General features: G+C 38.5%; 2 protein-coding genes across 11 annotated transcripts in view; one reads left to right on the top strand and one right to left on the bottom strand.

The window, feature by feature from the left end:
* The window catches only part of LOC144333996 (uncharacterized), a 52,705-nt gene extending 30,711 nt beyond the window's left edge, over positions 1 to 21,994 (bottom strand). For 5 of the 9 annotated variants that reach the window (XR_013403145.1, XR_013403146.1, XR_013403148.1 and 2 more), the window contains exon 1: positions 21,788 to 21,994. Coding sequence is in view for 1 of the 9 variants with exons in the window: in XM_077960262.1 (XP_077816388.1) it covers positions 21,719 to 21,812 (94 nt within the window). In the remaining 8 variants the exon portion in view is untranslated. Of the gene's footprint in view, positions 1 to 21,718 lie in introns of all 9 variants that reach the window. The other 4 variants (XR_013403143.1, XR_013403144.1, XR_013403150.1 and 1 more) reach the window with 1 other exon arrangement.
* CTNNA2 (catenin alpha 2) overlaps positions 1 to 27,743 on the top strand; it is a 1,167,663-nt gene that overhangs the window by 446,411 nt on the left and 693,509 nt on the right.

Below are 27,743 nucleotides of genomic sequence, written 5' to 3'. Positions count from 1 at the left end.
GAGGCAGAGGCTCCAAAAAATTAAATGCCTTGTCCAAAGTCACATGGAGGCAAAACCACAATTTAGGCTGGTCTGCCCAGAGCCAATATTTCTCCTCTCTCTCTCTTTAACTTTTTATTTGGAAATAATTTTAAATTTACAAAAAGTTGCAAAAAAAGTACAAAGAATGATATATGCTTTACTCAGATTTGCCTGTTAACATTTTGCCCTATTTCTGACCCCACACCCTCCTGTTACACTGTAGCCTTACAAAGAGAGGCCATCATTTGTTTTTAGTGTCCTGGATTTAGTTGATCTCATGATCAGCCCAGTCTGGCTCACCTTGTTCAATGCCCTAGTGAAATTCTATACTTCAAATATGTTTGAAATAGAAGAATTGGTGTCACATTGTAGTTATATGAAGACTATACGTGAGATGAATGCATAAATCTAATGATTACATTGGGTGGAGAAATGACTACCTTTTACAAATTGTCCCTCTAAAATGTTTTGGGGTTTGCTGATTATTTTCGAAAGAATGTTGACAGAGGCCTGGCAGTAATAAATAATACATCTTGTGTTATTTTTCCTTGCAGATATTTCCTTTTTGAGTGGCTTTTTTTTTTTCCGTTTACGGTTTATTTACCCAATTGTTGAAATCAAAATTAAATGCAAGTCACAGTTCTTTGGACTATCAAAGGATATGCCCAGAAGAGGGCAGACTTGCATGCTGCAACCGTTTTCTGCGTAATTGAGCGATCTGCGTGCTGATGTTATAGAATGGCAATGAAGAGAGATTTAATAATAAATAAAATGAAAGGCTTATGCTTATTTGGTACAGGATTTCTAATAAGACATCAGAGTCAAAGAGGCTTAAAAGAACAATGTACTCTATTTAGTGTATTCTAAATGCAAAGAAAAACATATTCGTTTGATTCTATTTTTTTTCTTCTGAGGCAGTACTCGTTTTCTCAGTATTTGAGGTTTTCTTAAATTTTTATTTTTTTATTTTTTCCCATGCTGGGATTTTTTTTCGTCTGTTAAATAGTCACCCAGTGAACTTTCAGTGGTGAATGCTTTTGAATGCCTTATAAAGGTACAAAGTTTATCTACAGTTTACAGTATTATTTAATTTTTACACTTGTGAAAGGAGGAGTGGTGAAAATCCCTTATTTATGCCCCTACTTCCTGAATGTGCCCTATGGGAACGGAGTTACATACAACCGACCCCCTTTACCTCCTCTTGCCTCTTGCCTGCAACCGGCATCCTCTGGCCCTTCGAGTGGCACCATCTAGTGGCTGTTTCTGGAAACTCCAAGAGTCCCCCCCCCCTTTTTTTTTTTTTTTTTTTCCCTAGCATCTTTCAACTCACCTCAGTTGTAGACAGGCTTAATTAAAGTTATCTAAGGAAGCTTCTTTCTTTTGGTTACTGGCATAACCATTTGCCTTACCTTAATCCCTCATTTCTCACCTTAACCCATCTTGCCTCATTATATTAGATAAGTTTCAGTCTTTCCAGGGGTAGAAGTCTAAAATTTATACAATTGGGGGTCTCTAGTTAAAAAAAAAAAAAAAAAAATCCGAAATCATGAATAAACAACAGATACCAGGATTTAGAAGAGGGCTGGGCAGATGAAGAGTCTTGAAACTTAAAGTCTCTTAGCTTTTTCTCTTATCTCCTCCCCACACTCACCTTTCTTTCATTTTCTGTCATGTTACGTGACCTAAGTAAGCCATGAAAGAGCCACTTGTCTTATCCTGTTTGCTAAGTATTGACGTGAAGGTAGTTTCCATTAGTTTGTGATGAAATTAGACCTAGAAAATAATGCCATTGACCTCTAGATGTCTTTTCATGACCTCTTCCTCCCTTCTCCTTATGAAATCTTGTTCCCAATGGAAAACAAACATTCATAAAAAGTATATAGAGATTTCTTATTCAATTTGTTGTCATTTCTACTTAATTATCAACATCATAATAGTATTTGGTAGTACTTTGTTTTAAACATCAATTTTTGTTTCAAATGTAAGTCAGTTCACTTATATTCTAAGTTAGAGTATTCTGGCCTGGCTAGAAAAACTAACGGCCACGTATAGCACTTTTATAAAGGAAACTACTATCAGTGTTCCAAATAACAAGTTCAGAAATGAAATTTGAGAAAACAACCTGCTCATAAGATGGGGCCAGTCTGCACGACCTGGAAGACAATCCGTCGTTTCACTTAACATTCTGCATGTAGCATCTGCAAACTTCAGGCTTATGTCTTCGCTCATGATTTCTTGACATATCTGCACATACCCCTCATTATTTCATATTTCTCTAAATTTTCTCACTTTTAAAATCATCTGTATTTACAAGGTTAATGGTATATTACTATGCCTTCAAAGGAACATTAGTATCATTTGTCATAATTAGAAGATAACCACAGAAAAAAATACAATGACATGAAAATGAAATTAAATACTGAGAAGATACTGAAGCCTGCCGAGGGCCCTGTTCCCTCTATTAAAAAGGAAGATTAGAACGGGCTGGAGAGGCTTAAAGTAAAAGAAATGAAGACTGTATTCTAAAGCTAATCAGAAGACTGAAAAGATAATTAAAAGAAGCCTACATTTCTTTCTAAGTAATTCTGTGGTACTTAATGTCCCATCCTGGTTCTATCTAAAATAGTCTTTGAGAAACACTGATGAAGAAAGTTTTTGTTTTTATTCTTGTAGACATTCCACATGCCTTTTGAGATTCATTCCATTAACCTTTTATAGGATGGGATTAATCATGATGTGTTGAGGCAGACATATTTTTTAAACTCTATGTTACTCAGATTTGATTGGTGTGACACTAACTTCCCATGGCTATTTTAAGTGTTAAATTAGAAAACACATGTAAAAAGTCTAGAACAGTGGTTTTCCCTCAAAAATGTCAGTGCCCTCAAATCTGCTCCTGTCTCCCAACCAAGGAGGAGCTGAGAAGGAAGGGAGGAGGGGAGAACCAGCTCACTGTCATCTATTTCATTGTGTAAAGCAAATGAGCCCTTTGTTTTTATAGATATATAATAGTATGAATAAACATATACACTGTAGAGCTTGATTTGTAGAACAGAATTAGGATCATCATTGTATGATTTTTTTCACAGTTTCAGAAAATGGAGTATCACAAACAGTGGTGAAGATGTATTTGGATTGACATTCTAATTAAAGATATTTCTCAGTATAACATTTATACATATGAGTAGATTCACAATTTGGAAAATTTTAAGATACTTTCTTGTATGTGTATGTGTGCCTGTGTGTGTTGGAGGGATTTGTAGCTGTCAGAAAATATTATTATCCAACATTTTTAGAGACTGAACCGAATTGTAAGAATAGCGAGCGATCTGTTCGTATTATGCACTTAAATTATGACTAAAATCACAGACATAAAATCAGAGTATGCACTTTTTGCAAAAAGACAAAGCATTTGTTCTTCAAATGAGATGGAGGTGGCTCCAAAGAGATTGCCATAGCTTTAAATGGCACTTGCCATTTTTTAAAAGTATTATCTAGAATACCTTAGGGCACAATGTGTAGTAATGTAGTTACTACAAGGTTGTTTGATTCATTGCCAAATAGTGCTCAGAATTCAGAGATCAGATAAATTAGATTTTAATTGGGTTTTAAAGCTAAGCTGAATAGGTAGATAAGGTAGAATTGGTCAGAAACATACTAATGTAATAAAACCTTTGGTTCTCTAAGGCTCTTACATGAAAGACCAGGCAGCTATCACTGACAGACGATGCCATGGAGTGGTCCTGAAAGATCAATATTAACAGGTGGAGTGTGCACTGGGTTCCAACATAATCATGTTACCTGGAGCCATGGAAAAAGAGAGACCTGACCTGAACTCTCACTTGTATTATAGAATTTTGAACACAAAATGAAATGGAGTTTTACCAGCCTAGTAAGACTCTCAAACACAGAGTTTATTATTGTTTTGTTAGCAGTTTTTAAAGAAATATTCAAGGCACAGCACCAAGTTGTTTATGTCTGAGTGTGTTGAGTGCCTGATTGTGTAGACATGGGTAGCTGAAGTAGCTTGTAGCATCTGACTCCAAATTGAGACTTGTGACTTTTTAGACTTAACTTTCTGTATAAGTCTGTTATTTTCCATCCCTCTGTCCATTACTACAGTATTTACCTTTTTACATTGGAATAAATATATTCAAATGACTGTTATTTTAAAATGTTTATAAAATACACTGAACTCATTTTGTTTTCTGTAGTCTTAAAATGAGTTTTTTCCTTAATATTTATAGATTTTTTTTTAAAAGGCTGTAGAAATCTTTTGTTACTTTCTCTCCCAAAATGCTGTTTCCTTTGGGAATTTTATTTTTATTTTGGTTGTTTGTTTTCCCTTTTTGTAATATCCTAATTTTTAAAATTCTACAATTAGCCATTTGTCTATAAACTCAATTAGAAAACTCTTAGAACTACAAGTTTAGCAATAAGTCTAGATATAGGTAAACATCAACGAATGATCTTATATGTCAGCAATAATCAATTATAAAATATAAAGAAATAAAATTCCTGCTCACAGAATTGCAAAGCCATGATTTTCTTAAAAACACATGGACCTGGCCAGGTGCCGTGACTCACGTCTGTAATCCCAGCACTTTGGGAAGCTGAGGCAGGCAGATCACCTGACATCAGGAGTTCGAGACCAGCTTGACCAGCATGGAGAAAGCTCGTCTCTACTAAAAATACAAAATTAGCTGGGCGTGGTGGCACATGCCTGTAATCTCAGCTACTTGGGAGGCTGAGGCAGGAGAATTGCTTGAACCTGGGAGGCAGAGGTTGCAGTGAGCCGAGATTGCGCCTTTCTGTCTCAAAACAAAACAAAAACCAACAAAAAACTCATATGGACCCTACTAATTAGTCTAAAATATTTTTAAGGAAAGTTAATATTGAATCTTTTGTTTTCTTTTAATAAATTAGTGTTGGAATATACTTTGTATTGTTTTAGTATTTAGGAGCAGGAGCTTATAAAATCCAAGAACAAATTTATATACAAAGAAAATAAGAAAATGAAAAGACAATCTTTTAAAGACATTTTCTACAAACTTTCTGATGGGAAGATTTTGTTTTGTTGTGTTTTTAAAGATAATTGCAAAATGTTTATTATACATGTGAATTTGCAGATAAATACCCATTTGATCTTTGGCATTAATTTTTGCTTGGGAGTACCCATTGCTGCTATTATAAATCTTTCACCCCATCCTCACTTCTTCTATCCCTGTTCTTCCTCTGCCTAGCAACCTGAAAAAAGCAAGCCTTCTAGCAGGCAGCAGATGAAGGTTGCCATGAAAACTGTGAATCAGTCAGGACCCAGGCATCCATGTGTAGGGGGCGCTGTCAGCAACCTCTGTCTCTGCTGTTGTTCCTTTTTCCTCTGGCACATTTCTGTTTGTGTGCTCAAGGGGTCTATAGTGCAGATGCAACCTACGGACCATCATAGCTTAGCCTAGCCTACCTCAAATGTGTTCGGCGCACTTCCATTAGCCTATAGTTGGGCAAAATCATCTAATACAGAGCCTATTTTATAATAAAAGGTTAACTATCTCATGTAACTTATGGAATATTGCATGAAAAAAGAAACAGAATGGTTGTATGGCTACTCAACAATGGATTTCTACTGAATGCATATTGCTTTCTCACCATCAAAATGTTGAAAAATTCTAAGTGGAACCATTGTAAGTCGAGGACCATGCATGGTGCTTTATCTCAAAGGAGTGATCTTTATAGCATGAATTTCAGAAGCCACAGGAAGCCTCCTGAGGAACTGGTAGTCTGGAGCTTCTGCATTTCTAATCAGCTCTGTGGCTGCCAGGTCCACTTTATGTGGATTCTGCAGATCCCAGCATTGCTCTCATGTTTGACTTTTATTCCCACGTTCCTTTGCACCATTACTGAAAACTTAACATCCTCAACTTTGCTAGCCTGTTTCTCAGAAATAGCTTTTATTTCCCCATAGCCTATATTTGAATGTTAACCTTTCAATGTGGTCTTCTACTGATTTATTTTGACTGGCCTGTTCTTAACTCTACTATTTCAGAACAGGTTGCATCAATCTGGAATCTGGCCACTCCCTCTCTTATTCCTGTACTGCTCCAGTTAGGCGGAGTACTCCAGCAGCAACCTTTCTGGTATTCCGGGCAGTCGATTGCATTCTGAGAGCTTGTAATGGTACACCTAGACGGATACTTCATGATAAACATGATGCCTTAATCTCATTAATGGTATTGCCCCACAAGTAGCAGGAATCCCCACTGAGTTAGATTTCTATAGGTCGGCTAGCAGTGAGTGCTGGATGATATCTATATCTAAACCACACTAGTGTAGAACAAAGACAGAAAACTGCTTTTCTTTTTTTTTTTCTGAAATAGAGTCTCACTCTGTCACCCAGCCTGGAGTGCAGTGACAACATCTCAGCTCACTGCAATCCCCACCTCCCAGGTTCAAGCGATTCTCCTGCATCAGCCTCCCAAGTAGCTAGGATTACAAGCATCCACTACCATGCCTGGCTCATTTTTGCATTTGCAGTAGAGATGGGGTGTCACCATGTTGGGCAGGCTGGTCTCAAACTCCTGACCTCAAGTGACCTCCTCACCTCAAACTCCCAAAATGCTGGGATTACAGGCGTGAGCCACTGCACCCAGCTCAGAAAACTATTTTTTAAAAGATCTGTAGAAATTCTTAGAGATACTACAATCCAACTTCTCATATTGCAATTAAATATAATAATAATAATAACAACAACAACCATAACATCATGTTGGCATAAGGTCCAAGCATAAGTCGTTTATGGCATAAGCTCCATGCATAAGTGCTTTATATCAACCAGCTTATTTAATCATCACCCCAACAGGATGGGGAGGGACCATTATTAATCAAATCTTGTACTTGAGGGCATTGAGCATTAGAGAGGGTCACTATCTTGCCTGGGAGGTTGCAGCCAGCAGGTGCCTATCCCAGGAATCAGGTCCATGCAGACTGACTCTAGATGACTGGACAAACCAGGAAGCTGAGAGCCAGGAAGGCAGTGGTTTGCTCAAAGCCACACATCTGGCACATATTGTAGATGGCAGAGATGATCAAGTTGCCAGGTCCATGGCTCCCAGACCAGTATATGGCTGCCCATCATGCCTCTCTTAGTGATATTTTAGATTCTATTTTGATAAGAGATTGTTCTCATTTATAGGAGACACACAGAAAACAAAAGGGAAAACATTATTGTAATAGGTAGTACTGAAAGCAGCAGAAATAAAATATAGTGAACACTGAATCCTAAAAGTTTGATTCTACCAGGCTAGGTACTCTGATGGTAGGAACAGTATACCAAATGAGGGGGTCTTGCCAATAATATTCTGGTAATATCTACCATTTATTGTACTTATATGCTAAGGGACAACTTACCCAAGAGGCACAGTTGCTGTATCCCCAGTAAGTGGTGGTGTCGGAATTAATTAGGACCCCTATCTTTCTGGCAACAAGTCTCTTTTGTGTTCCACAAAAATTTTCGTGCATCCTATTCTTGAATGCAGGAAAATTATATGAGATGCAATGTAGAAATGAAAAACCCTACATGGACTGGTACGTTTGACACATTGAGAATAAGAAGTTTCATTTATGAATGTTAATCTTCATTGAATCCTAACTTAAGTCAGCAGGGTGTGGTGGCTCATGCCTGTAATCCCAGCACTTTGGGAGGCCAAGGCGGGTGGATATCACTTGAGGTCAGGAGTTCGAGACCAGCCTGGCCAACGTGGTGAAACTCCATCTCTACTAAAAATACAAAAAATAGCCGGGCGTGGTGGCACATGCCTGTAATCCCAGCTACTTGGTAGGCTGAGGCGGGAGAATCACTTGAACCTGGGAGGTGGAGGTTGTAGTGAGCCGAGATCATGCCATTGTACTTTAGCATGGGCAACAAGAGTGAAACTCCGTCTCAAAAAAAAAAAAAAAAAAAAAAAAAGAAGTTATTCAGAACACGTAGTTCATAAAACAACTTTGCAGAATGCAGAAGAGAAAGTTAAAAAGAAAGAGCATGGATTTTCTAGCAAAGTCACCCCACAAGAGAGGAATCAGTTAAGAATTGGATAAAGTTACTAACGGAGACCCGAGTACCAATGGCTTCAAAAAGATGAGTGTTTGTATATCATGTTGAAAAAAAAAGAAGTCCACAGGCAAACATGGTCCTGGTGACTCTGAGATTTCATCAGTATCCTAGGTTCCTTCCATATTTCAGCACTGACATCCATAGTGCTGACTCCATTCTCAAGGTTGTCTCATAGACCTAGGTTCAGCCTTCTTATCCCCATTCCAGACAGGAAAAGCAAGAGAGCACTCGCCAGCTCAGCACTTGCCCTTTAAAGTTTTCCCAAAGCACCGTGTAATTCCCTCCCAGCTCATTGCCAGTTCTTTTCCATCAAGAAAGCTGGACATATAGAGAGGCGTAGTAGTATTTCTACCTGGGCACATTGTTACCTCCAAAAATATAAAGGCTTTATAGATAAAAGAGTGCCTGAAAATGAACACTGTTTAAGCAAATGATAGCCTTTGCCACAAGGCATGGGAAGATCCTAAAAAGTGTCCAAAAATTAACAGTAACCAAAATTGATAATTCTGCTATAATTGATCTATAACATGCTTAAAGATATGCAATAAAATATATAATCATAATGTATTAGTTCTGGTATAATCCATGTAGATATAATATACTTAAGGACTGGAGATTCTTGAGAATGAGTTCACCCATTAATTAATATGCCAATTTTTCTTTCCTTGTGTCTGTTTCTAAATAAGAATGCTGCAGCCTGAAATTGCCTAAAATAAAAGAAACAAAAAACTTACAGGGAAATGAACAAAGGAGGATTTTGAAATAATCTCACAGTCGTTATTTATTGAAAGCCTCTTAGGTGCCAGGCATTGGGCTAGGTATTGGGGGATGGAAGGGTGGAAACTAGACAAGCACAGACTTTAAAACCTTCACAGTCTAATCATTTAATTAAAAAACCTTACCCTAACATCTTGAAACAACCCACTAGATCTAGCCGATGTTTTTGGATGAAAATGTTTTGTTTCCTTTAAGTTGTAAAAACAAGGAACCATATACTTTATTCACTCAGTAAACAAGTCATATATATGTACCCAACTTTAAAGTGATGACTTGGATATTCAGAAAAAAAAAAGTTTGGACTTCTAGGAGTTTACTCAAACACAATGTTTGTCCTTTCACTTATACCTCAGTGAGCTGTCAAATGGTCAGATAGGCCACTACGTCACTCTAGTATAATGGGGACTGCAAATACTAGGTCACGGTACAGAAATCAGTGACCACAAAGTACAATGCAGTGTGGGGTGGGGTGGGGTGGGGTGGGGGTGGGAACCTGGAAATCTAAGCTTGAAAGTGATTGCAACAAAAGTTTTAGCATAAGGAAATCCATGAGTGCATATTTGAAATATACCAACATCTAAGCACACGAGGAGAATCCTAAAGTAGGAGAGTAAAACACTTCAAATTGTATGCATTAATCATAAGAAACTGTCATATTCAATAAGTAGAGAAGGAGAAAAAGGGCTCACACAGTGTCCTCCATACACAATGACAGCATTGTTTTAAACATTTCATTAAGCCTGTTAAGATTCATTAAAGGCAGTTTATGAACACATGTTTTATACAGGTTCCTTGTGTTTCAAGTATCAACATTTGTTTGCAGGAATATACATTGCCATTCTCAGAAGGGCAAAAATGAGAGTACTTAATATTTTTATTTACCTTTTCTCATAAATAAGTTTATTGTTTGGTTGTTGTTTTTTTGTTTTGTTTTGTCTTTTAAGACAGGGTCTCACTCTGTCACCCAGGCTGGAGTGCAGTGGCACCACCACAGTTCACTGCAGCTTTGACCTCCTGGGTTCAAGCAGTCCTCCCACTTCAGTCTCCCAAGTAGCTGGGAGTACAGGCATGCACCACCACACTTGGATAGTTTTTTATTTTTGTAGAGACAGGGTCTTGCTATGTTGCCCAGGCTAGTCTTAAATTCCTGGGCTCAAGCAATCCTTCCGCCTTGGCCTCCCAAAGTGCTGAGATAACAGGAGTGAGCCATTGCGCTTTGCTGTTGTTTGTGTTTTAAATCATTTGAATCTTAAAGGTAATAATACTGCCTGCATTGGCATATATAAAATTCATCAGAGCAGAAAAAGAATACTATATCTCATCACTCAAACACAACTGCTTTTAACACTTGATATAAATATTTCCATTATTTTTCTGTGCAAAGGTTTTAATGTTCTTTTCCTGCCTAGTTAGCATCCTGTGTGTTCATTGACCAATGTGTTTAATTCTCTCCTTTTTAATAGAGATGACCATTTAACTGTCTATTTGAATTCAGCAAAGCACTAGGTTTTTGACTTATTTGTTAAATTATATCCATTTACTTCAGTAACTGCCATATGTCAAATATCATGCTAGATCCTGGAGATGAATTATAAAATAAGTCATAACTAAAACAAGCCATACTCTCTGAGCTTCTAGAGAAATTAATTTATTCAGCAGATATTTAGTTCAGTATCTATTATGTCCTCATAAAGTACGGGGCACCAAGAATCCAATGGTCAAGACAGTCTATTAGGGGAGGCTCCCAAGTGCTTCAGTGTTTCATTTTATTGTGTCATGCTTGCTAAGACAGAGCTGCACACACAGTGCTATGGGAGCAGAAAACATGGGGTTACTAAATTAGAGCTAATGAATTAGGGGTGAAATAATTCAAGGAGAAGGTAATGGTTAGGCTAATTTTTGAAGGAGTTACATGAAAAGGTAAGAAAGAGTATTCTAGGCAGAAGGAAGTACATGGCAAAAGAAGGAAATTAAAAAGATAATGCCTCAATAGAAGGGTCAGAGCCCTCTGCATCCATCAAGTCTAATGCCCTCCCCTCCCAGGGGAGAGAACTGAGGCCCAGAGAGGTTAATGTGCTCAACATCAAATAACTAATGAAAGCCAAAAATGGGAACTAAAGCCATGTCTCTTGACTCTATCCTATCAGACTGGGAGCTGTTGCCAGGAACAAAAGCTAAATTAAGCCTCCTTATTCCATTTCATATTTAACACCAAGCGAGAATAATGATCTACACCTCACAATGATAGAAATATTTGGAGACCCTTTGGCTCACTGTGTTAATTACACTGAGAACTGAACTGAGAGTCTATTACTTTGAACTGAACACTGAGTCATTACTTTGCCCCATGAAGGCGATTTTTCAAGTGGTATTTTTATTAAAGTTGAATATCAAAGTATATATCTAAATGATAGAAATGCCTGGTATAGTCCAATATTAAACACAACAAAATTTCAATTAGCCAAATAAAAATTTCACAGCCCTTCATTATCATTTAGTCTTGCTTTTCCTTTCAGAGAGCAGATCATATGAAAGAGGCATGTTACCAGATAACAAGCTGAAGACATGCCAGACACTGTGTTCTGAGCCCCCACAGTGGGCTCCCTGATATGTTAGCCCACTCTTTCTTACTTTCAGTAAGAGGGTTGCCCACTGGGAGCGTATAGTTGAAGTGAATTGACAGAGATTTATTTCAGAAAGTCACTTTCAGAGTCAGCACAATGAGCCAAAGCTTCTGTTGTTCTACAAAAGCATCAAAAACTATTTACAGCAATAGCCCTCAGGTGTGGAAGAGACCAGCCTCCAAGAAGGAGACAGACATCGTTATGTTCTGCTGATCCAAAGATAAAGGGACTAATTTAGATGAAAATAATCAACTATCCAGAATTACATACACTAAAAATTCTGTTGTATTAAGTATCTGGCATATATAAATTATATTTTCACAGTGGTTATATTATCTCAGGTCTAAAAGTACTGCCTTGTTACACTTTAAATCCTACATAAGCAGAGGTAACTTTCAAACTTCTGGGATAATATTTAGTATGTTAAAATAAATTGCAATAATTCAGGAAAACATTTACTATCAATTCCAGTGGAAAATCTGACTCAACGAGCTTATTTTTTTCACTAAAGACCTTTATTCATGTTTATTAGAGAGGTTTCTGTTCTATTAGGATATATAACACATAGATGGGTCACATATCCTAGCTAAGTCTTCATAGATTGTGTGTCCAGTTGGGTCTAGAAGATTTATTTTCCTGAAATTAAGGGTTGGAATGCTTATTTGTTTTCTAATTTTTTAAAAAAATACATTACATTGTAATGATGCAAAGTAGCACTGATGTAACAGACAGTATTATAAGGTAATAGCCTTTCTTATAAAGTAGTAGACACAGAAACAAAACTAAAAAATACCTAGGATTTGCATTGCCATTGAACAGATAAACCATTAGATTGGTTTCAGGTGTGAGATCCTTTTAGTCAAATAAGTTACTACAGTAAGCATTTGTCAGATGTTTGCTATTTGTCATGCTATTGTTATTAAAATAAGTATTTTCCATGTACTGGGTACAGGGAGATGAGGATGTATTAAGGTTTTATAGGATACACGCTCTGTTCCCTGAGTCTGTAGTAATTCAGCACTTAGAAGATGAGTGCACATAGGCCGTATCATGAAGTGGTATAAGTGCCCCCAAAGAACGGGGAAAGGAGAGGTAAAGAGGACTAAAAGAGGGTTATGAAAGAGGTGGGGTTTGCTATGGACATAAAGAGGCAGGTTTGATAAGGTGATAATAAATGAAGACAGCACATGGGAGGGCATTTGAAAAGAAGGCAGCAACCCAGGGGACTGTGTGGCAACAGTGACCACAGATCACCCAGATGACTGAGGTGCCCAGTGTTCCTGTCCCTGCCCTGCAGGAGAGGTCTGGCTAAGTCTTGTGGTATAGTTCCCTCCTCACACAGCAGTTCCCTCCTCACACAGCAGAATGCCTTATGCACACTAGCAGCTCAACGCATGTTTGCTAGGTGAATAAAAGGAAGAGGAGTTATGGTTATTTCCATAGCCATTAAGGAGTTGTTCCTTCAACAACGAGTGAGATCCCTATGGAAACCAGTCCTGCCCTGTATTGCATTCATCTTCCCTAGCACAGAGCTGTGTACAAAGGATGGATGCTCACAGTACATCCATGGATGCCGGTTGGTATATCTCGGTGTGTCACATCAAATTCTCCTAAATCATGAAATTAAAATGTTGGTATTTCTTGCATTGAAGTGTGACTGAGAGGAAAACTATGTCATTATGATGGCAGTATATCCTAATTGCTAACAATAGGCTTCATGACTTAGATTCCTCATCTATAAAATGGGAATAATGATAGTACCTACCTCGTAGTTGTGAGAATTAAATGGATTAATGACAGTGAAGTGCTGCAAACAGTGCATGGCGCATAGCATTACTATGATTTTTGTTTTGTTAAGACAGAAGGTATTGATGTGAGAGAACTAAACTCTGACAATTAGTTAGAAGAAAAAGGAGACAATTTATCCATGAGCACAGTCTATGTCTATTCCAGGAAAATATTAATGACTGTTCAACCTATTAAATTTAACCTGTCAGCCTGATAATCCCTATCATATTGTTTATAAATATGAGCCATAGAAGTTGGAGATGTTTATCTGAACAAGAAAGATGTTACATAAACTTTCAAATGCTAATGCATTTGAAAGAAACAGTATACACAGTTTAAGAATCTTTACTTAGCATTTCAAGTCTCAATAGGATAATCATTTATATTTCGTATTGTAAGCAGCGAGTATGTTATGACCCCCAAGGCCTTGTTTAGATTTGATGAGGCAATAACATGGGTGGGATTACTGCCTCTATAATTGAGTAAATGTCTTTCATATTTGAAAATACTTCAAATGAAACAGGAAAGTTCCAGACTGATTGTTTTATGCAGAAAATGTTAACTTTGTACATATGTGGAAGACCATTTTAACTTTCAGAACTGGTATTTAAATTTGTTCAGATTTCAAGAAAATGGGGTTCATTTTAAAAATGAGGAGACGCCTGGCAAAGTGGCTCATCCCTATAATCCCAGTACTTTAGGAGGCCAAGGCAGGAGGATCACTTGAGCCCAGGGGTTTGACATCAGCCTGGGCAACATAGCTAGACCTTGCCTCTGCAAAATAAGTAAGTAAATAAATACATAAATTAGGCCGACATGGTGGTACCTGCCTGAGGTCCCAGCTATTTGGGAAGCTGAAATAGAGGGATCACTTGGGGCCAGTAGTTCAAGGCTGCAGGGACCTGTGATCCCACCACTGCCCTCCAGCCTGCGTGAAAGAGTGAAACCCTGTCTTAAGAAAAAAAAATGAGGAAACTAGCTTCTAAAATATCTGATAATGCTAAAAAAGTGGGACTTCAAAATGCTAACTTTTCCATTCTTTTCCACATTTTAGCTATTTGAATATCATCAGCCAGATATCTTTAATATATTAACTGTAATTGTTGGAGGATTGATTTTTTTTTCCTAAAGGTTTATACAAATCTTACCAGAGAATAGATTCCTCTTTAAGCAATATAGTTATATGACTGAAAATATACATGGAAAAGAAAATGTATGCTGCACAATTACTGGAGTAAAGAAAAATTTAGTCTCAGCCAAAATATAAGTTGGCATTACATGTAAGCATTAGCATTATTACTTAAGATCAATATAGATTTTGTGAAAGAAACTAAACTAATCCTTGTATTAAGAAAAATGTAGTGACATTAGGAGAAGGCATCCTATGTGAGAGAACAAGTGTATTCATTACAAGCAAAAAGCCACACCTGCAAATATTTGTCCCTGTCTGTAAATTTCGTATTGAATCTCTGTTCAATAGTGTGGTAAATGTAATTTGTAGTTCTTTACAATTATGGTCTAAATAGATGAAGTCTAAAGGGAGTTTGCCTATTTGATTTTCAAATTTGCATCACTTAAAATCCAATCAGGCCAACTGTTCAGATTTTTATTAGATATGAAATACATGAATGGGTTCAAAGTCTTTGCTATGTATTGAAAGAACATATCTGACTTTACGGCAGGCCTTAACTACGGGATTCAGTTAGCTTGTGGTTCAGCCCCATTCCTGTAAAGATTGTTTACTGACTGCTTGAATTGCTAACATATTATACCTTTCGATTTTCAGTAACCGGTGTTTTATAGGCCAGCAGATTGTCTTTGATTTTTGAGAATTTGTGGTAACATATTGAGCTTACCAGATTTATGCAGGAATGTAAAATAAAAATAGTGTAGCAGGCGCTCGGGATTTTTGAACACAGAGGGGATTAGCTTTACAGATGGCTGGCACAGATAATGGCATTGAGTAATTTAGCCATGTAAGGTAATCTGTTGTTGACAGAATACATTAACATTTACCCGCCATATACAGGTGTTTGGGTTGCAATGCGCTTGTGACTCAGAGCAAGCAGCATCATTTGTAGAGTAAGTCTAAAGTTTGAAATCTCTAAAACGTGCTTGGGTTTAAGGACTTATTTTAGGGAGATATTCTAAGAGTTTGCCAAAATATACTATATAATTTATTCAGCCCCTCTGTCTTTAAAATCATTATCCTTTGTTGGCTACTTCATAAAATCCAAATCATCAGAGAATTTTTAAAGGATTCTGATTTAATTAATGGAAATATTCTAGAAAAAGACCAGAAAACTTCAGATCTAACTATAATTTCACAAACAATGTAAAGTCTATTATCCATTCTCCTGAAATAATAGGTCTTAACTTAGCCACATATTAGAATAATCTGTGGGACTTACTAAAAAAGTACAGATATCGAAACATATACACAGCACCCCCTCCCCCACCCAGATAAAGTGCTTCAGGTGATTCTAATGTACAGTCAGGGTTAATAATCTTTTCCCAATAATTAAATTTACTCCTGCATTTAAAATATGTACACATTACCAGGAGTGGTGCCTCATGGCTGTAATGCCAGCACTTTTAGAGGCTGAGGCAGGCGGATCACTTGAGGTTAGGGGTTCGAGACCAGCCTAGCCAACATGGTGAAACCCCATCTCTACTAAAAATACAAAAATAGCTGGGCATGGTGGTGTGCACCTGTAATCCCAGCTACATGGGAAACTGAGGCAGGAGAATCACTTGAACCTGGGAGGCGGAGGCTGCAATGAGCTGAGATTGTGCCACAGTACTCCAGCCTGGATGACAGAGTGAGACCCTGTCTCAAAAAGCAAAAGATAAAATAAAATAAAATAAGTACCCATTAAAGCATCTCTGTTTCTAGATTTCTCCAACCCACAACTATCAACCTTCCAAAAGCACTCCTGGAATCGTCTTTCATTTCCCCAGGAACCTCTGATAATCCTGATGCCAATGCTGTCAACACTAAACTCAGCCTCCTACAGTCCTACAGCTTCTGGATCATTTTCTTTTGACAATTGCATTTGCATTTCTGGGCACTTCCCCAGTTAGGTCTGTACCATGGCTGCTCATTTCATAGGCCATGCTGTTGTAGTCTCTAGGTCTTTGCTCACAGCTGTGCCTTCTCCCTGGAATGCATTCTTTGCTCTTGCTTCCTGCCACCTCCATCCAAATCCAAGTTATCTCCTAAGGTCTGTAAATCACATCCTTAGGATCCCCACCCCACCCTAGTAAAAGTAAATTTGTATTGCATGTGTGTTCTGCAGACCACCTAACTTAGTACCTCCCACTGCTTATTTTTTATAGTCTTTCCTGATTGCTTCAGGCATGTCATGTCTTATATTTGTCCTGTTACCTTCTACCCACTAGGCTCACCTTCTACCAAGCCACACCACACCATGCCAGTCCAAACCCAACTAAACAGGCAAAGCCAAGCAACAACAACCGAAACTTTGCCCAGGGATGGACAGACACTAGATGCTCAATTAGTATCTGCTGAAATAATTGTGCTCAAAAAGGGAGGTAAAAATTAATGGTGATGCTTATACAAGTCTGTGACTATTTAAAAACCACTGAATTGAACACTTTCAAGGGGTGAATTTTATGTCATATAAATTACATCTCAATAGAGTTGTTATTAAAAATGAGGTAAAAAAATTTATGAAAAACATTTTGAAAATGTGAATTTTACTTTTGTAGCAAAAAAATAAGACATAAAACAATAATACAAGAACAGAATTGAATCCTAGTCTGGGAGTATGCTGAGGACTGGCAGTTTTTGTGGTGTTTCTTGTTATATGAAACTTGAGAACAGGGCTGGCAAACTATGGCCTGGTCCATGTTTTTGTAAATAAAGTTTCATTATGTTGTCTGTGGCTGCTTTCACACTATAAGGGCAGAATTGAGTAGTGATGATGGAGACCATCTGCCCCGAAAAGACTGAAGTATTTACTGTCTGGTTCTATAGAGAAACAGTCTGCCTATCCCTACTTTAGAATGTATGCATGAAGCTATGTTAAATTGTATTATTTATATAGCATACCCATGAGAAGCTAAAATTCTTAACAAAGTATTTCTGATGCTGACAAGGTTTTTGTGATGTCTCAGGATGTAGCCCTGTGAAACTGACGTCCTGTGAATGAAGATAATTCCTTTCTTCAGAGTTTTTGTTAATTCAAGCACAGTGATTGACATCGAGGCCTGTGGGTCCTTCTGCTGACGTTCAGTTCTCCCTTCCATCCCCTCTGTCCTTCAGAGCCCTTCTCCAACACCACTCCTCCTAGTGAGTTTATCCTTACTCTCTCCTGGAAGGTAGGTTCCCACTTTTTAACCCTTCTCACATTTGGCACCTCTCCCTGAACCATTTCTTTCACTGTACCTTGGTTGGAAATTATTTGCATAATTTTCACTCCAAAAACCTGAAATAAATACCAGTCTTTGCACAGTTCCAGAAGAGGGAGGCACAGAGATGAATGTGATATGGTGTGTACCCTTGAGTTCACACTCCTATCCTCATGAAGGTAGCCAGCTTTCTTTGGCTCCTCCACTTTCCCTCTCCTCTCTGTATTACCTGTAGCCAATTTGTATGACTATTGGCTTTTTTCTGCATCAACAAGGAAGAACCACACAGGTAGACTGTCAAAATTTCAGCCTTGCTCCAGCGCTTTTCTAAGTCCACTGGTGAAGTGCAACCGACATACAGACAGAGGCGATTATTGGGTAGGAGTGTGGGCCCTGCCATCTTGTGCCTGCTTCTGGATCATGGGTTCTCTAACAACTTTTGTGTGAACTTAACCTGAGGTTCTTTATCTGTAAAATGGAAACCCAGTTCTTTGGGTCATGATGTGGATTGAAGGGAATGATATTTGGTAACTTTGCTGGATATGTATGAAACTGTCAGAACATGTTACCCATTATTATTTCATCTTTCATTACTAGCTCAGTGCTTATTCACTACTTTTTAGTTCAGCTAGTTAGAATGAGGGCCAGTATCATAGGTTATGGTTTTCCACTTAGTTTATGCTTCCAGAATATTATGAAGTAGTAGAATATTGTGTTAGTTCATTTTCACACTGCTATCAAGATACTACCCGAAAAAGGGTAATTTATAAAGGAAAGAAGTTTAATTGACTCACAGTTCTGCGTGGCTGGGGAGGTGTCAGGAAACTTACAATCATGGCGGAAGGCCAAGGGGAAGCAAGGTACCTTCCTCACAGGCAGCAGAAGACAAGTGAGTGAGGACACAGGAAAAACTACCATTTATAAAACCATCAGATCACGTGAGAATTCACTCACTATCATGAGAACAGCATGGGGGACACCACCCCAAAAATCCAGTGATTTTTCTCCCTCAACAAGTGGGGATTACAATTCAAGATGAGAGTTGGGTGGTGACACAGAGACAAACCATATCAAATATGTAGCAATTTATAATTGGTCTATAAAAGGGGTATGACTTACTTCATTGTCATGATTAAAAAATAAATTCAGCTCTTCTACTCTGGACTGCAGATCCCAAATCCAGTCTTCTCTTGTTTCACTCCTTGTCTCCTTCTCTTTCATTTCTCTATGTCACAGATGTTGCCGTCATATAAATGTCTTCCTACTTGTAAAGCCATTGACCTCACCTGATTGTTATGCAGAATTTTTGGCTGCACAGATTACCTAAACCCTTCCAAGAGCATAATTAGACTCAACAAACTGTTTATCTTTGTGTGTTTTTTTCACTGTAAGGTTCAAGCGGCAATACAGATGGAAGAAAAAGAATCTGTGAGTCAACTACACTGTGCACACTGGTCTCATGAATTTTAAGTCATATGAGTCTAAGACTAAAATCTGTGGTGATCATGCAGAGATGCAAAGTATATGCCAGGTTTTCAAGGACCTTATTTTGATTAGACCCGTGGGTTTTTTTCTTTTCACTATCATAGTTATTCAGAGAACATGAGTTATAAGGTAGACAAGGGCATGAACACTTTTGATATATTTTACCTAAAATCTGCTGTTTCAGAGTTGGTTGGGAACAGTACATACCAACTTCAGAAGAAATACCCTTCTCTTTGAACAAAATGAAAATTAAAACGATGCCCTGTTGTTCCTAGGAATGCTGCCTCAAACTTCTATTAGTTGTAATTTCTTGGACATCATTTCAAAGCAAACCAGAAGTTGCCCTCAGTCTTACTGCATCAGTTTAAAGCACATATTTTGATATTCGACAGGTTTCATTAAGGCAGAATTTGAAAGTATGACTTATTAAATATCTGTAGCACCGTATGTTTAGATCTCTTCATCCTGATAAATGCCCCACTCCCCAATTCTGCTACCTTCCTTTGTGATTCAAGATCTGTCTTTCCTTCATGCCATTTAATAGATTAAATTTTAGAAGCCAGAAAAAAATTAGAACAATGAAAGGGAGTTTCATGTTGTGCTTTTGTAGTGCTCTCAGAGGGATCTAAAAAGAAAGGGGGAAGATGACTTTATTTCTTTAAGTCTAATGTGCTTCATGATCCCCGTGTCCTCATTCTACAGGTCAGAGCGTAGAGAAGACCACAGTAACAGGGACAGTTGAAATACAGCTATCTGACCCTCACCTACTTGGTCAGGATTTCAGTTCTTTGCAATATGCCTACACACAGTTCTGGAGTTCCCCAGGTGACGTCACAGGGTCTCGCTCTGTCACTCAGGCTGGAATGCAATGCTGCAACCACAGCCTTGACCTCCCAGGCTTAAGTAAACCACAGGCACATGCCACTGCGCCCAGCTAATTTTAAAATTTTTAGTAGAGACAGGAGTCTGCTTATATTTCCCAGGCTTGTTTGGAACTCCTGGGCTCAAGCGATCCTCTGCCTTGGCCTCCCAAAGTACTGGGATTACAGGTGTGAGCCACCACACTCGGCCCCCAGGGGACATCATATGGGTTCACCCACAAGGCTGCTCCCATGGACATCACCTGGCCTCTGCTAGGGGCCAGTGAGTACACACCTGCCAGTCACTGGTGAAAGTGGAGGTCTGAGGACCATGCTTACATACTAGGTTTCTGTTAAGAAGTAAAAGAGGCCACCTCTGTCCTCCTCAGTTCACCCGAATAACAGGATATGTGCAATTCCTGTTTATGCTTAAACTGCTACATAGATTTTGGCTAATTACTGAATATAAAAACCAGGCATAATAGTTTCAACCCAAGAAGCTGTGGAGCCTCAGGCTATAATAAGTAGCCAGAGAGAGGTTGAATGGGAACCTCTCTATTGCCTCCACTCCTGACTCACCCAGAACAACTCAACTTTTATGTGTTTTACACACCCAGACTGAAGAAAATTTTGCTTAAAATTTTACTCTGCCGTAATCAATTTGTGCCTATGTTTTATGATTTGCATTTTAGTCTTATACAAAATACTTTCCTTTTAACAGAACACTTACGGATTTCGTGATTATAAGCATGATCTTGTAATACCTTAGGACAATATTTATGTTTAAAGAAAACACACCAACAGTATATTGAAAGCTGATGGGAAAATAAACTCTGAGAAGGAAAAGTGCTTTCATACAACTTGTAAGAGCCGTTCCTTTATTAATATAAAGTACTCCTTTATTTGAAGGTTTGGGCAAAAAAAGGCAGGAGAGTTTTATTTCATAATTATTGTCCACTTCCAGGGCTTGAATAATGAACACAAAATTCATTAGCATTAAGCTTTAGCGATGAGAGAGCATTTATCAAACCCATTTTCTGAACTCTCAAAGGTATCTTGAAAGTCTCAAGTCATCCAGTTTCAATGCATACCTTAGAATATTTCCCTGGCCACCTTAATGCGGAAGGACAGGCAGATAAAGATAGTCCAAAGACAGAAAGAGTAACACAATGTCTTACCCAGAGAGTCTACAGAAGCTTGAGTAGTTTTCATTTACTATGAATACATGTTTTTGTTTGTATGTTTGTTTGTTTGTTTGTTTGCAGTGTATGAAGCTATTTCAGGCAGTTAGGTTTGAAAGGAAACAGAAAAATAAAGTGGATCTAGTGCAGGATGATGAATGAGGAAATGGAGAATCAGAGAATTCCATGGAGAAAAATAACAAAATCCCATCCAAACCCTGATTACTAATGTGAATTCCCTTTCAACATCCCCAGCTCCTCTTCTGTAACTTCAGTGATCGAGAAGCCCCTGAGAGACAGGCAGTGCACTGTCATGGGAAATGCTTAGCATCTGATGCTTTAAAGGCTCAGATTTGAGTTCTGGCCCTATAAGACTCCTTCTAGAGTGAGATCCTGAGAAAATTTTTAGCCTCTCCGAATCCCAATGTCTTCATTTGTAAAATAAATGTAGTAGTGCTATGTTGGTCATTATGCATCTTGTCCCTCATTCTTTACCCTTACCTCTGTCCTTCTCTTTGCCCGAGGAGGCTTGACCTCTACAGAAAGCATCTTCCATGTCCCTTTGCTTACCAGCATCTTGTTGGGTTCTGTCCATGGAAGGCACCAGCAGGAGATAGAGGAGGGCACAAGGAGAGAGGACACAGTACTTCTTTACTGGTCTCTGATTGCTCTGGCCTGTGTATTCTGACTGTATCCTTCCCTGTCTACAGCTGCTTTAGTTTTATGTCAACAGGGTCTTTCCTGGATCCTGTAAAGTTAGTTCTTTCCCATACGTTTTCAGGGCCAGGAGTAATAAAGTCTTCCGCTTCCTGCTGTTGCAATCTCTGAGAATCTCTATGTGCCTTGTCTTTGCTCTTACCTCTGTGTCAGCCATCCAAAGTGTCTTGAACAACCTGCACTGAATTCTCATTCCTGCCAGGACCCTGTCTCATCCCAGTACCTAGTCTTTCTCAGATTTGTTGAGAAGTTCAAATGCAATACTACATGAAGGCTTTTTAAGAGTTTTACAAATATTAGTTTTCAACCTTATTGTACCAAACTAGCTATTTCTTTTTCATTCAGCTCTCATAGTTATTATCTTTAGCTTGAGCTTGCTTGTACATTAATGTGATGTCTCCTTTCATATTAGGGATTAAATATAATCGTTGACAGCTCTTCAGGTTCTTAAAGACAGTGGCATTTGCACCCAGGCCTTCTGTTCTTTGAGTTAATCAGTCGAAATTACTACAAACATTTTTCACATGACTTGGTTTTAAGTTTCTCCTCTATTCTAGTCACTCTTTTGAGTGCATCCCAGTTCCAGATCATTTCCTCTGTAATGTTCAGAGCTTGACTCAATATTCCAGATATCATCTTACCAGACAAGAGTTAACTCTTTTTTCCTTTTGTCTATCAGCCTCTTCTCTGCAGCACTTTTTTTCTTTTTCTTTTTCAACCTTGTACATTAGGCAGAATAGACCCCCCGAAGACGTTCATGCCCTAATAACTATGGATTAGTTACAGAACTTATGAATGTATGAGCATGTTACAGAAACCTATGGTTAAAGGGACTTTGCAGATGTGATTTAGTTAAGGATCTGGAGATGGGGAGATTGTCCTCGATTATTCGAGTGGCCCCTATGTAATCACAAAGGTCCTTAAAGGAGGAGGGAGGCAGAAAAGGAGGTCAGAGTGATGCCATGTGAGAGCTCAACTGGCTGTTGCTGGGCTTGAAGATGGAGGAAGGGGCCATGAGCCAAGAAATGTGGGAGGCCTCTAAAAGCGGGAAAAGGCAAGGAATTAGATTGTTCCCTAAAGCACACAGAAAGGAATGCCGGCCTCTAACACCTTGATTTTAGTCCAGTGAGACCCATGTCTTACAGACCTATGAAAATAAGTCTATAAGGTAATACATTTGAGTTGTATTAAGCGACTAAACTTGTGGTAGTTTTTTGTTAGCACAAGAAAAAACAGATAACACTTTGTATGAAACATTGATCTCACTTTTTTTTTCTTTTCGTAAGATTGGCCCTATCATTCCAGGTTGTTGAGAATATCTTTAGTCATATTTCTATTATTTATTGGATTAAGTTTCTGTAGAAGATTCATTCCTTCCTTAATTTGTTCTGCATGGTGAGTGTATACTAATGTGAATTCCCTTTCAACATCCCCAGCTCCTCCTCTGTAACTTCAGTGATCGAGAAGCTCCTGAGAGATAGGCAGTGCACTGTCATGGGAAATGCTTAGCATGCTTACCATGTTACTTCTGTAGGTCTTGGCCACGGCTGGATCCTGATAGAAGTCCAAAGGTTTGATATATGGTAGATATATTAATCAACACCATTTGGGACCATATCCTACTCTACTGTAGCTCCTTTTTTTTTTTTTTCCCCCCTTTCCTTGAGGCAGGGTCTCAGTCTATACTCAGGCTGTATTGTGACCATAGCTCACTGGATCCCTGCAGCGTTAACCTCCTGGGCTCAAGGGATCCTCCCACTTCAGCCTCCTGAGTAACTGGGACTTGTAGCTACTATTTGTTTATATTATCCACCAGACCATCAGGACAGATTTGTTATTTTTTTATGAGAAGCATATTTAGAGAAATTTGCCATCTCCTCTATCTACTACTCTAGTAATTCTGTCAAAAATTAATATCAGAATAGTCTAGTGAGAAATTTAGAGCACAGTTGAAAAACACTTTTAAATTAAAATCCCAGTTTCATTACTTATGACCGTTCCATAGCCTGAAAATCCACACAAAGAAGAACAAGAAACATTGCCAGAATTAATCGTACTTGTACATCTCCTTTTTCAACAGCTAGAATGGATTCGTCTTATGCCACTCTTAATGCCTTGCCTCTATGTGAAAATGCAGGATTCCTGGAAGGCACAATCCTTTGGGAACTTGTAGAAGTAACTTCATATATTAGTAGTCATCAAGTAAACAATTAGCTACCTTGTTAATAGTGTAATGAGAGTAACTCCTGAACTGCTGTGCTACTTTTCTTTGGACATTAGAGGTCTTGTGGCCCCTTCTAAGCCATTCACACACATGGGAGCAGTGAGATTTGCTCTTTTCATTGGATCATATTTTCTCCTTGCACAGAAAGCCTTGTATTTTCTGCTAGGCACTTGGTTGGAATGGGATCCATATCAATTTGTCTCAGCTGTTGAATGGTACTTACTGTGTTATATGGTGAGCTATAAAGCTCTGTTCTTAATAAATAGGTGAATTGCTTTTCCAAACCTGTTTCTCATTTAATTTAATTTAATGCAGAATATTCAAATTGGCTACATGACGCTAATTCATGTTTAAAAGTGTCTGAGTTTGGAATTCAAGTCGTTAGAGTATGCCAGGCCAAAGAGGTTTATGAGAAAAGGTATATTTATTGTTGAGATGAGTAGAAGAACTTAATTTTAGTTTTATTTTAATATTTAGCATCTTCATAGCTACTTTTAAAATTCACTAGAGAAAATCTGCTCAGGTCGTATTTCTAAGACCCTGACATAAGAAAAAGAAGAAGGTTGGGGAAAGATTGTCTTGCAGTTCTGCTGACTCAACTGTAAAGTTCCAATGAGCACATCTCATACAATTGAGAAGTGGCCAGTAGGAAGGAATTTGGTGTTTGGCATGTTTAATATAACTTACATACATTTACAACTTCAAGGAAACACAGTGTTGTTTATAAAAGCCGTCTAATTTTCATAAGTTGCTACCTTCATTTGGTACCTACTGATTATCATGTGCTAACTGGGAGAAAACACCTACAAGCAAACAATATTCTAGTCCTACGATTGATTCTGCTTTAACTGTGCTTGTTCAGGTAGCAAAGCCATTAGCTACCTCTTGATAGTTTTTATGATCAGACTTAGCACCTGGTATTGAGCAACCACTGAAGAATGCATCTTCCGTTAAAAGGTTGATTTATTAGTTTATATGTAAAAGAACACTGGAGGTTATAAAGGTAACAAAGACCTTAAACATTATATTGATTTTTTTTTCCCAGAGCTTTTTCTCTTCTTGTTGTATTGCAGGGTAATAAAATTTCACTAGGCCCATTGGATCTATAAAATCTGAAGTACAGCCACAAACAGATAGAAATGAAATTGTTTGACTGGAGTGATAAGCAAGGACTTGGCTTTGAACTCTGAGCAGTATAAGTCATTTCTCCAGCCCATGAGGGTGAATTACAGCCTGCTGTGCATTAAAGGACAAGCATGTATTTGTAGGAGCTCCCAATTCAGTAATCACTGGGTGATACAGTGATCTTTGCATGGCCACTGTCGTTTCGAAAAGAGGCTGTTTAGACGTGGAAAATCAACACAGTGCCTTTTTAATAGAACTTACATATTTCATTATATGAATTAAAATTGTGGATGGATATCAGATCTTTGATTTCTGAAATAAAGAGTGGAATAGGAAACTCGGAAGTTTAGTTTGCATATCTCAGGATGTATTATATTTAAGATAGTGAGCATTTCTTTCTTTGTGTGAGCTGTAGGCTCCCCATAGTATAATGTGCTATTCTGTGACAGACTAGAATTTTTGGGCCTCTACTTTGTGCTGGGCACAGACTTAAGTAAACTCTTGGCATGTGAACCATTAGCTCATGTTACCTTTGTCTCCCTGTAGCCTCAGTCCTGTCCCTTGCAGCTCCCAGCACTCTATCACCCAATGATTCCCTTATTACCAGCCTAATCAGTCAAGTACAATAGAGGGCCAGTGGGAAAGAGCTCTGAAACCTACCCAGCAAAGTGAAATTCTGATTTCAATGGTGAGGGCTTGAGAGCAGTATGCAAATCAGGGAAAAGGTAGACAAGGTCTACCTTAAAGCTGGCCCTATTGCCTTTCTTGTGGATTGATATAGAAGTGATTCAAATGGACGGTTCCCTGGCCACCTAGCAAAATTTTTAATTCATCCAGATGAGTGACCTGGTGTCTCCAAAGGTATAATTTAAAGGCTGTCACATAACTGGGGGTGGCTAGTGTGGGAAGTAAATTCACAATAACTAGCTCTTGGCCGGTTACTGCCATTACGAGGCAACCTGAAGCCACTGAGGCCTTAAATCAAAGCCATATGCTAGACAAGTAGCCTGTCCTTCAAAGGTACTGTCTTTGTTCAGACTGTTATAACAAAATACCGTAATCGGCTGGCAACTGCCTTTTATTTCTCACAGATCTGGAGGCTGGGAAGTCCAAGATCAAGACACTGGCAGATTTGGAGTCTGGCAATAGCCTGTTCCTCATAGATAGTGCCTTCTAGCTGTGTGCTTACACAATGGAAGGGCAAGACAGCTTTCTGGAGCCTCTTTTAGGAGGGCACCTAATAGTATTATTCATGGCCTATTCACCTCCCAAAGGCATACCTCTTGATACCGTCACACTGGGGATGAGGTTTTAACATATGAATTTTGTAGGGACACAAACATTCAGACCATAGCAGGTGCATTTTTCATCTTTTATTTTTTGGAGCCTAAATTCAAATTATCTTTCTTGTCTCTTTTACCATAACCACAGATTTATTTGTTTTTCATTTTTCTTTAGGTATTATGTGTTGCATATAATATGCCATATTAATCTCCAACACAGTGGAGAACCAACTGTGCTGGAGAGGTGAGGGTGGGGGTCAAAGAGGTGCTAAATTCCAATTGGTGGGTCCCTCTTTTAGTTTGATAGATGTGATTGGAGCACTTGTTAGTGCACGTTGGAGCCAGTTTCTGAAATTTGACTGCTCTTGCAATGAATTAATGTTACATAAAACTATGTCTCACATATTGCCTAAAGATTGTGTTCTAAGTGAATATCTGATAGGGTCCAATTTACTTTTGCAAATAAAATGCCCTGAAGTCTCACATTACTCCTATGCATATGTGAGTTCATTTACATTGTATGACTGCCAGTCTTGTGTAAGTGGAGTGGGAACATGTTCATATAGAGCAGATGAGTGTTACACATTCTCATGTTATGCCAGGATGGTGCTGATGAAAGGCTAAGTCAAGGGCCACAGTCTAGGTAAGTTCTTGCAGCAAGAGTTCCTAAACCAGGGTAAACAAATATGATGCATACATCCAGTAGCATCTCATGCCAGCCGTCACTGCTTGATGAGAGCTTTCTTTCTGAAACCACAAAATGAATCTGAACACTGCATTCCAGATAGCCCATGTCAGTTACTCACTGCTGTCATACCAATAGGAATCCAATTGCCTTTTGCCACCCCTACCCTACAAGATCACTCTAATGGCCACCGGGCGGACCTGCTTTGCTGCCAGCAAAAATAGCCATGAGTTTAATGTGGGCCACAGGGTACACGTCACACCTGCCAGCCCACCCACATTATCCCAGCAAAACAATGGGCTAAGTAATTACTTTGCCACAAAATGTCCGTTTCCCTTGTGATTGAGTCAGTGCTAAATGCATCTTACCCTAGCTGGTAGAAATGACCTAAATGATATAACAAAGCACAGCCAAACCCCTGCCAGGTAGACCTTTGGAAATTTGATTCTCAAGCAAGTAGCATTTATCTTCCTGACTGATGTCTAGCCATGT

The sequence above is a fragment of the Macaca mulatta genome, chromosome 13, assembly GCF_049350105.2.
Source record: "Macaca mulatta isolate MMU2019108-1 chromosome 13, T2T-MMU8v2.0, whole genome shotgun sequence".
NCBI lineage: Eukaryota > Metazoa > Chordata > Mammalia > Primates > Cercopithecidae > Macaca > Macaca mulatta.
This window is presented reverse-complemented; position numbering and strand designations above follow the sequence as displayed.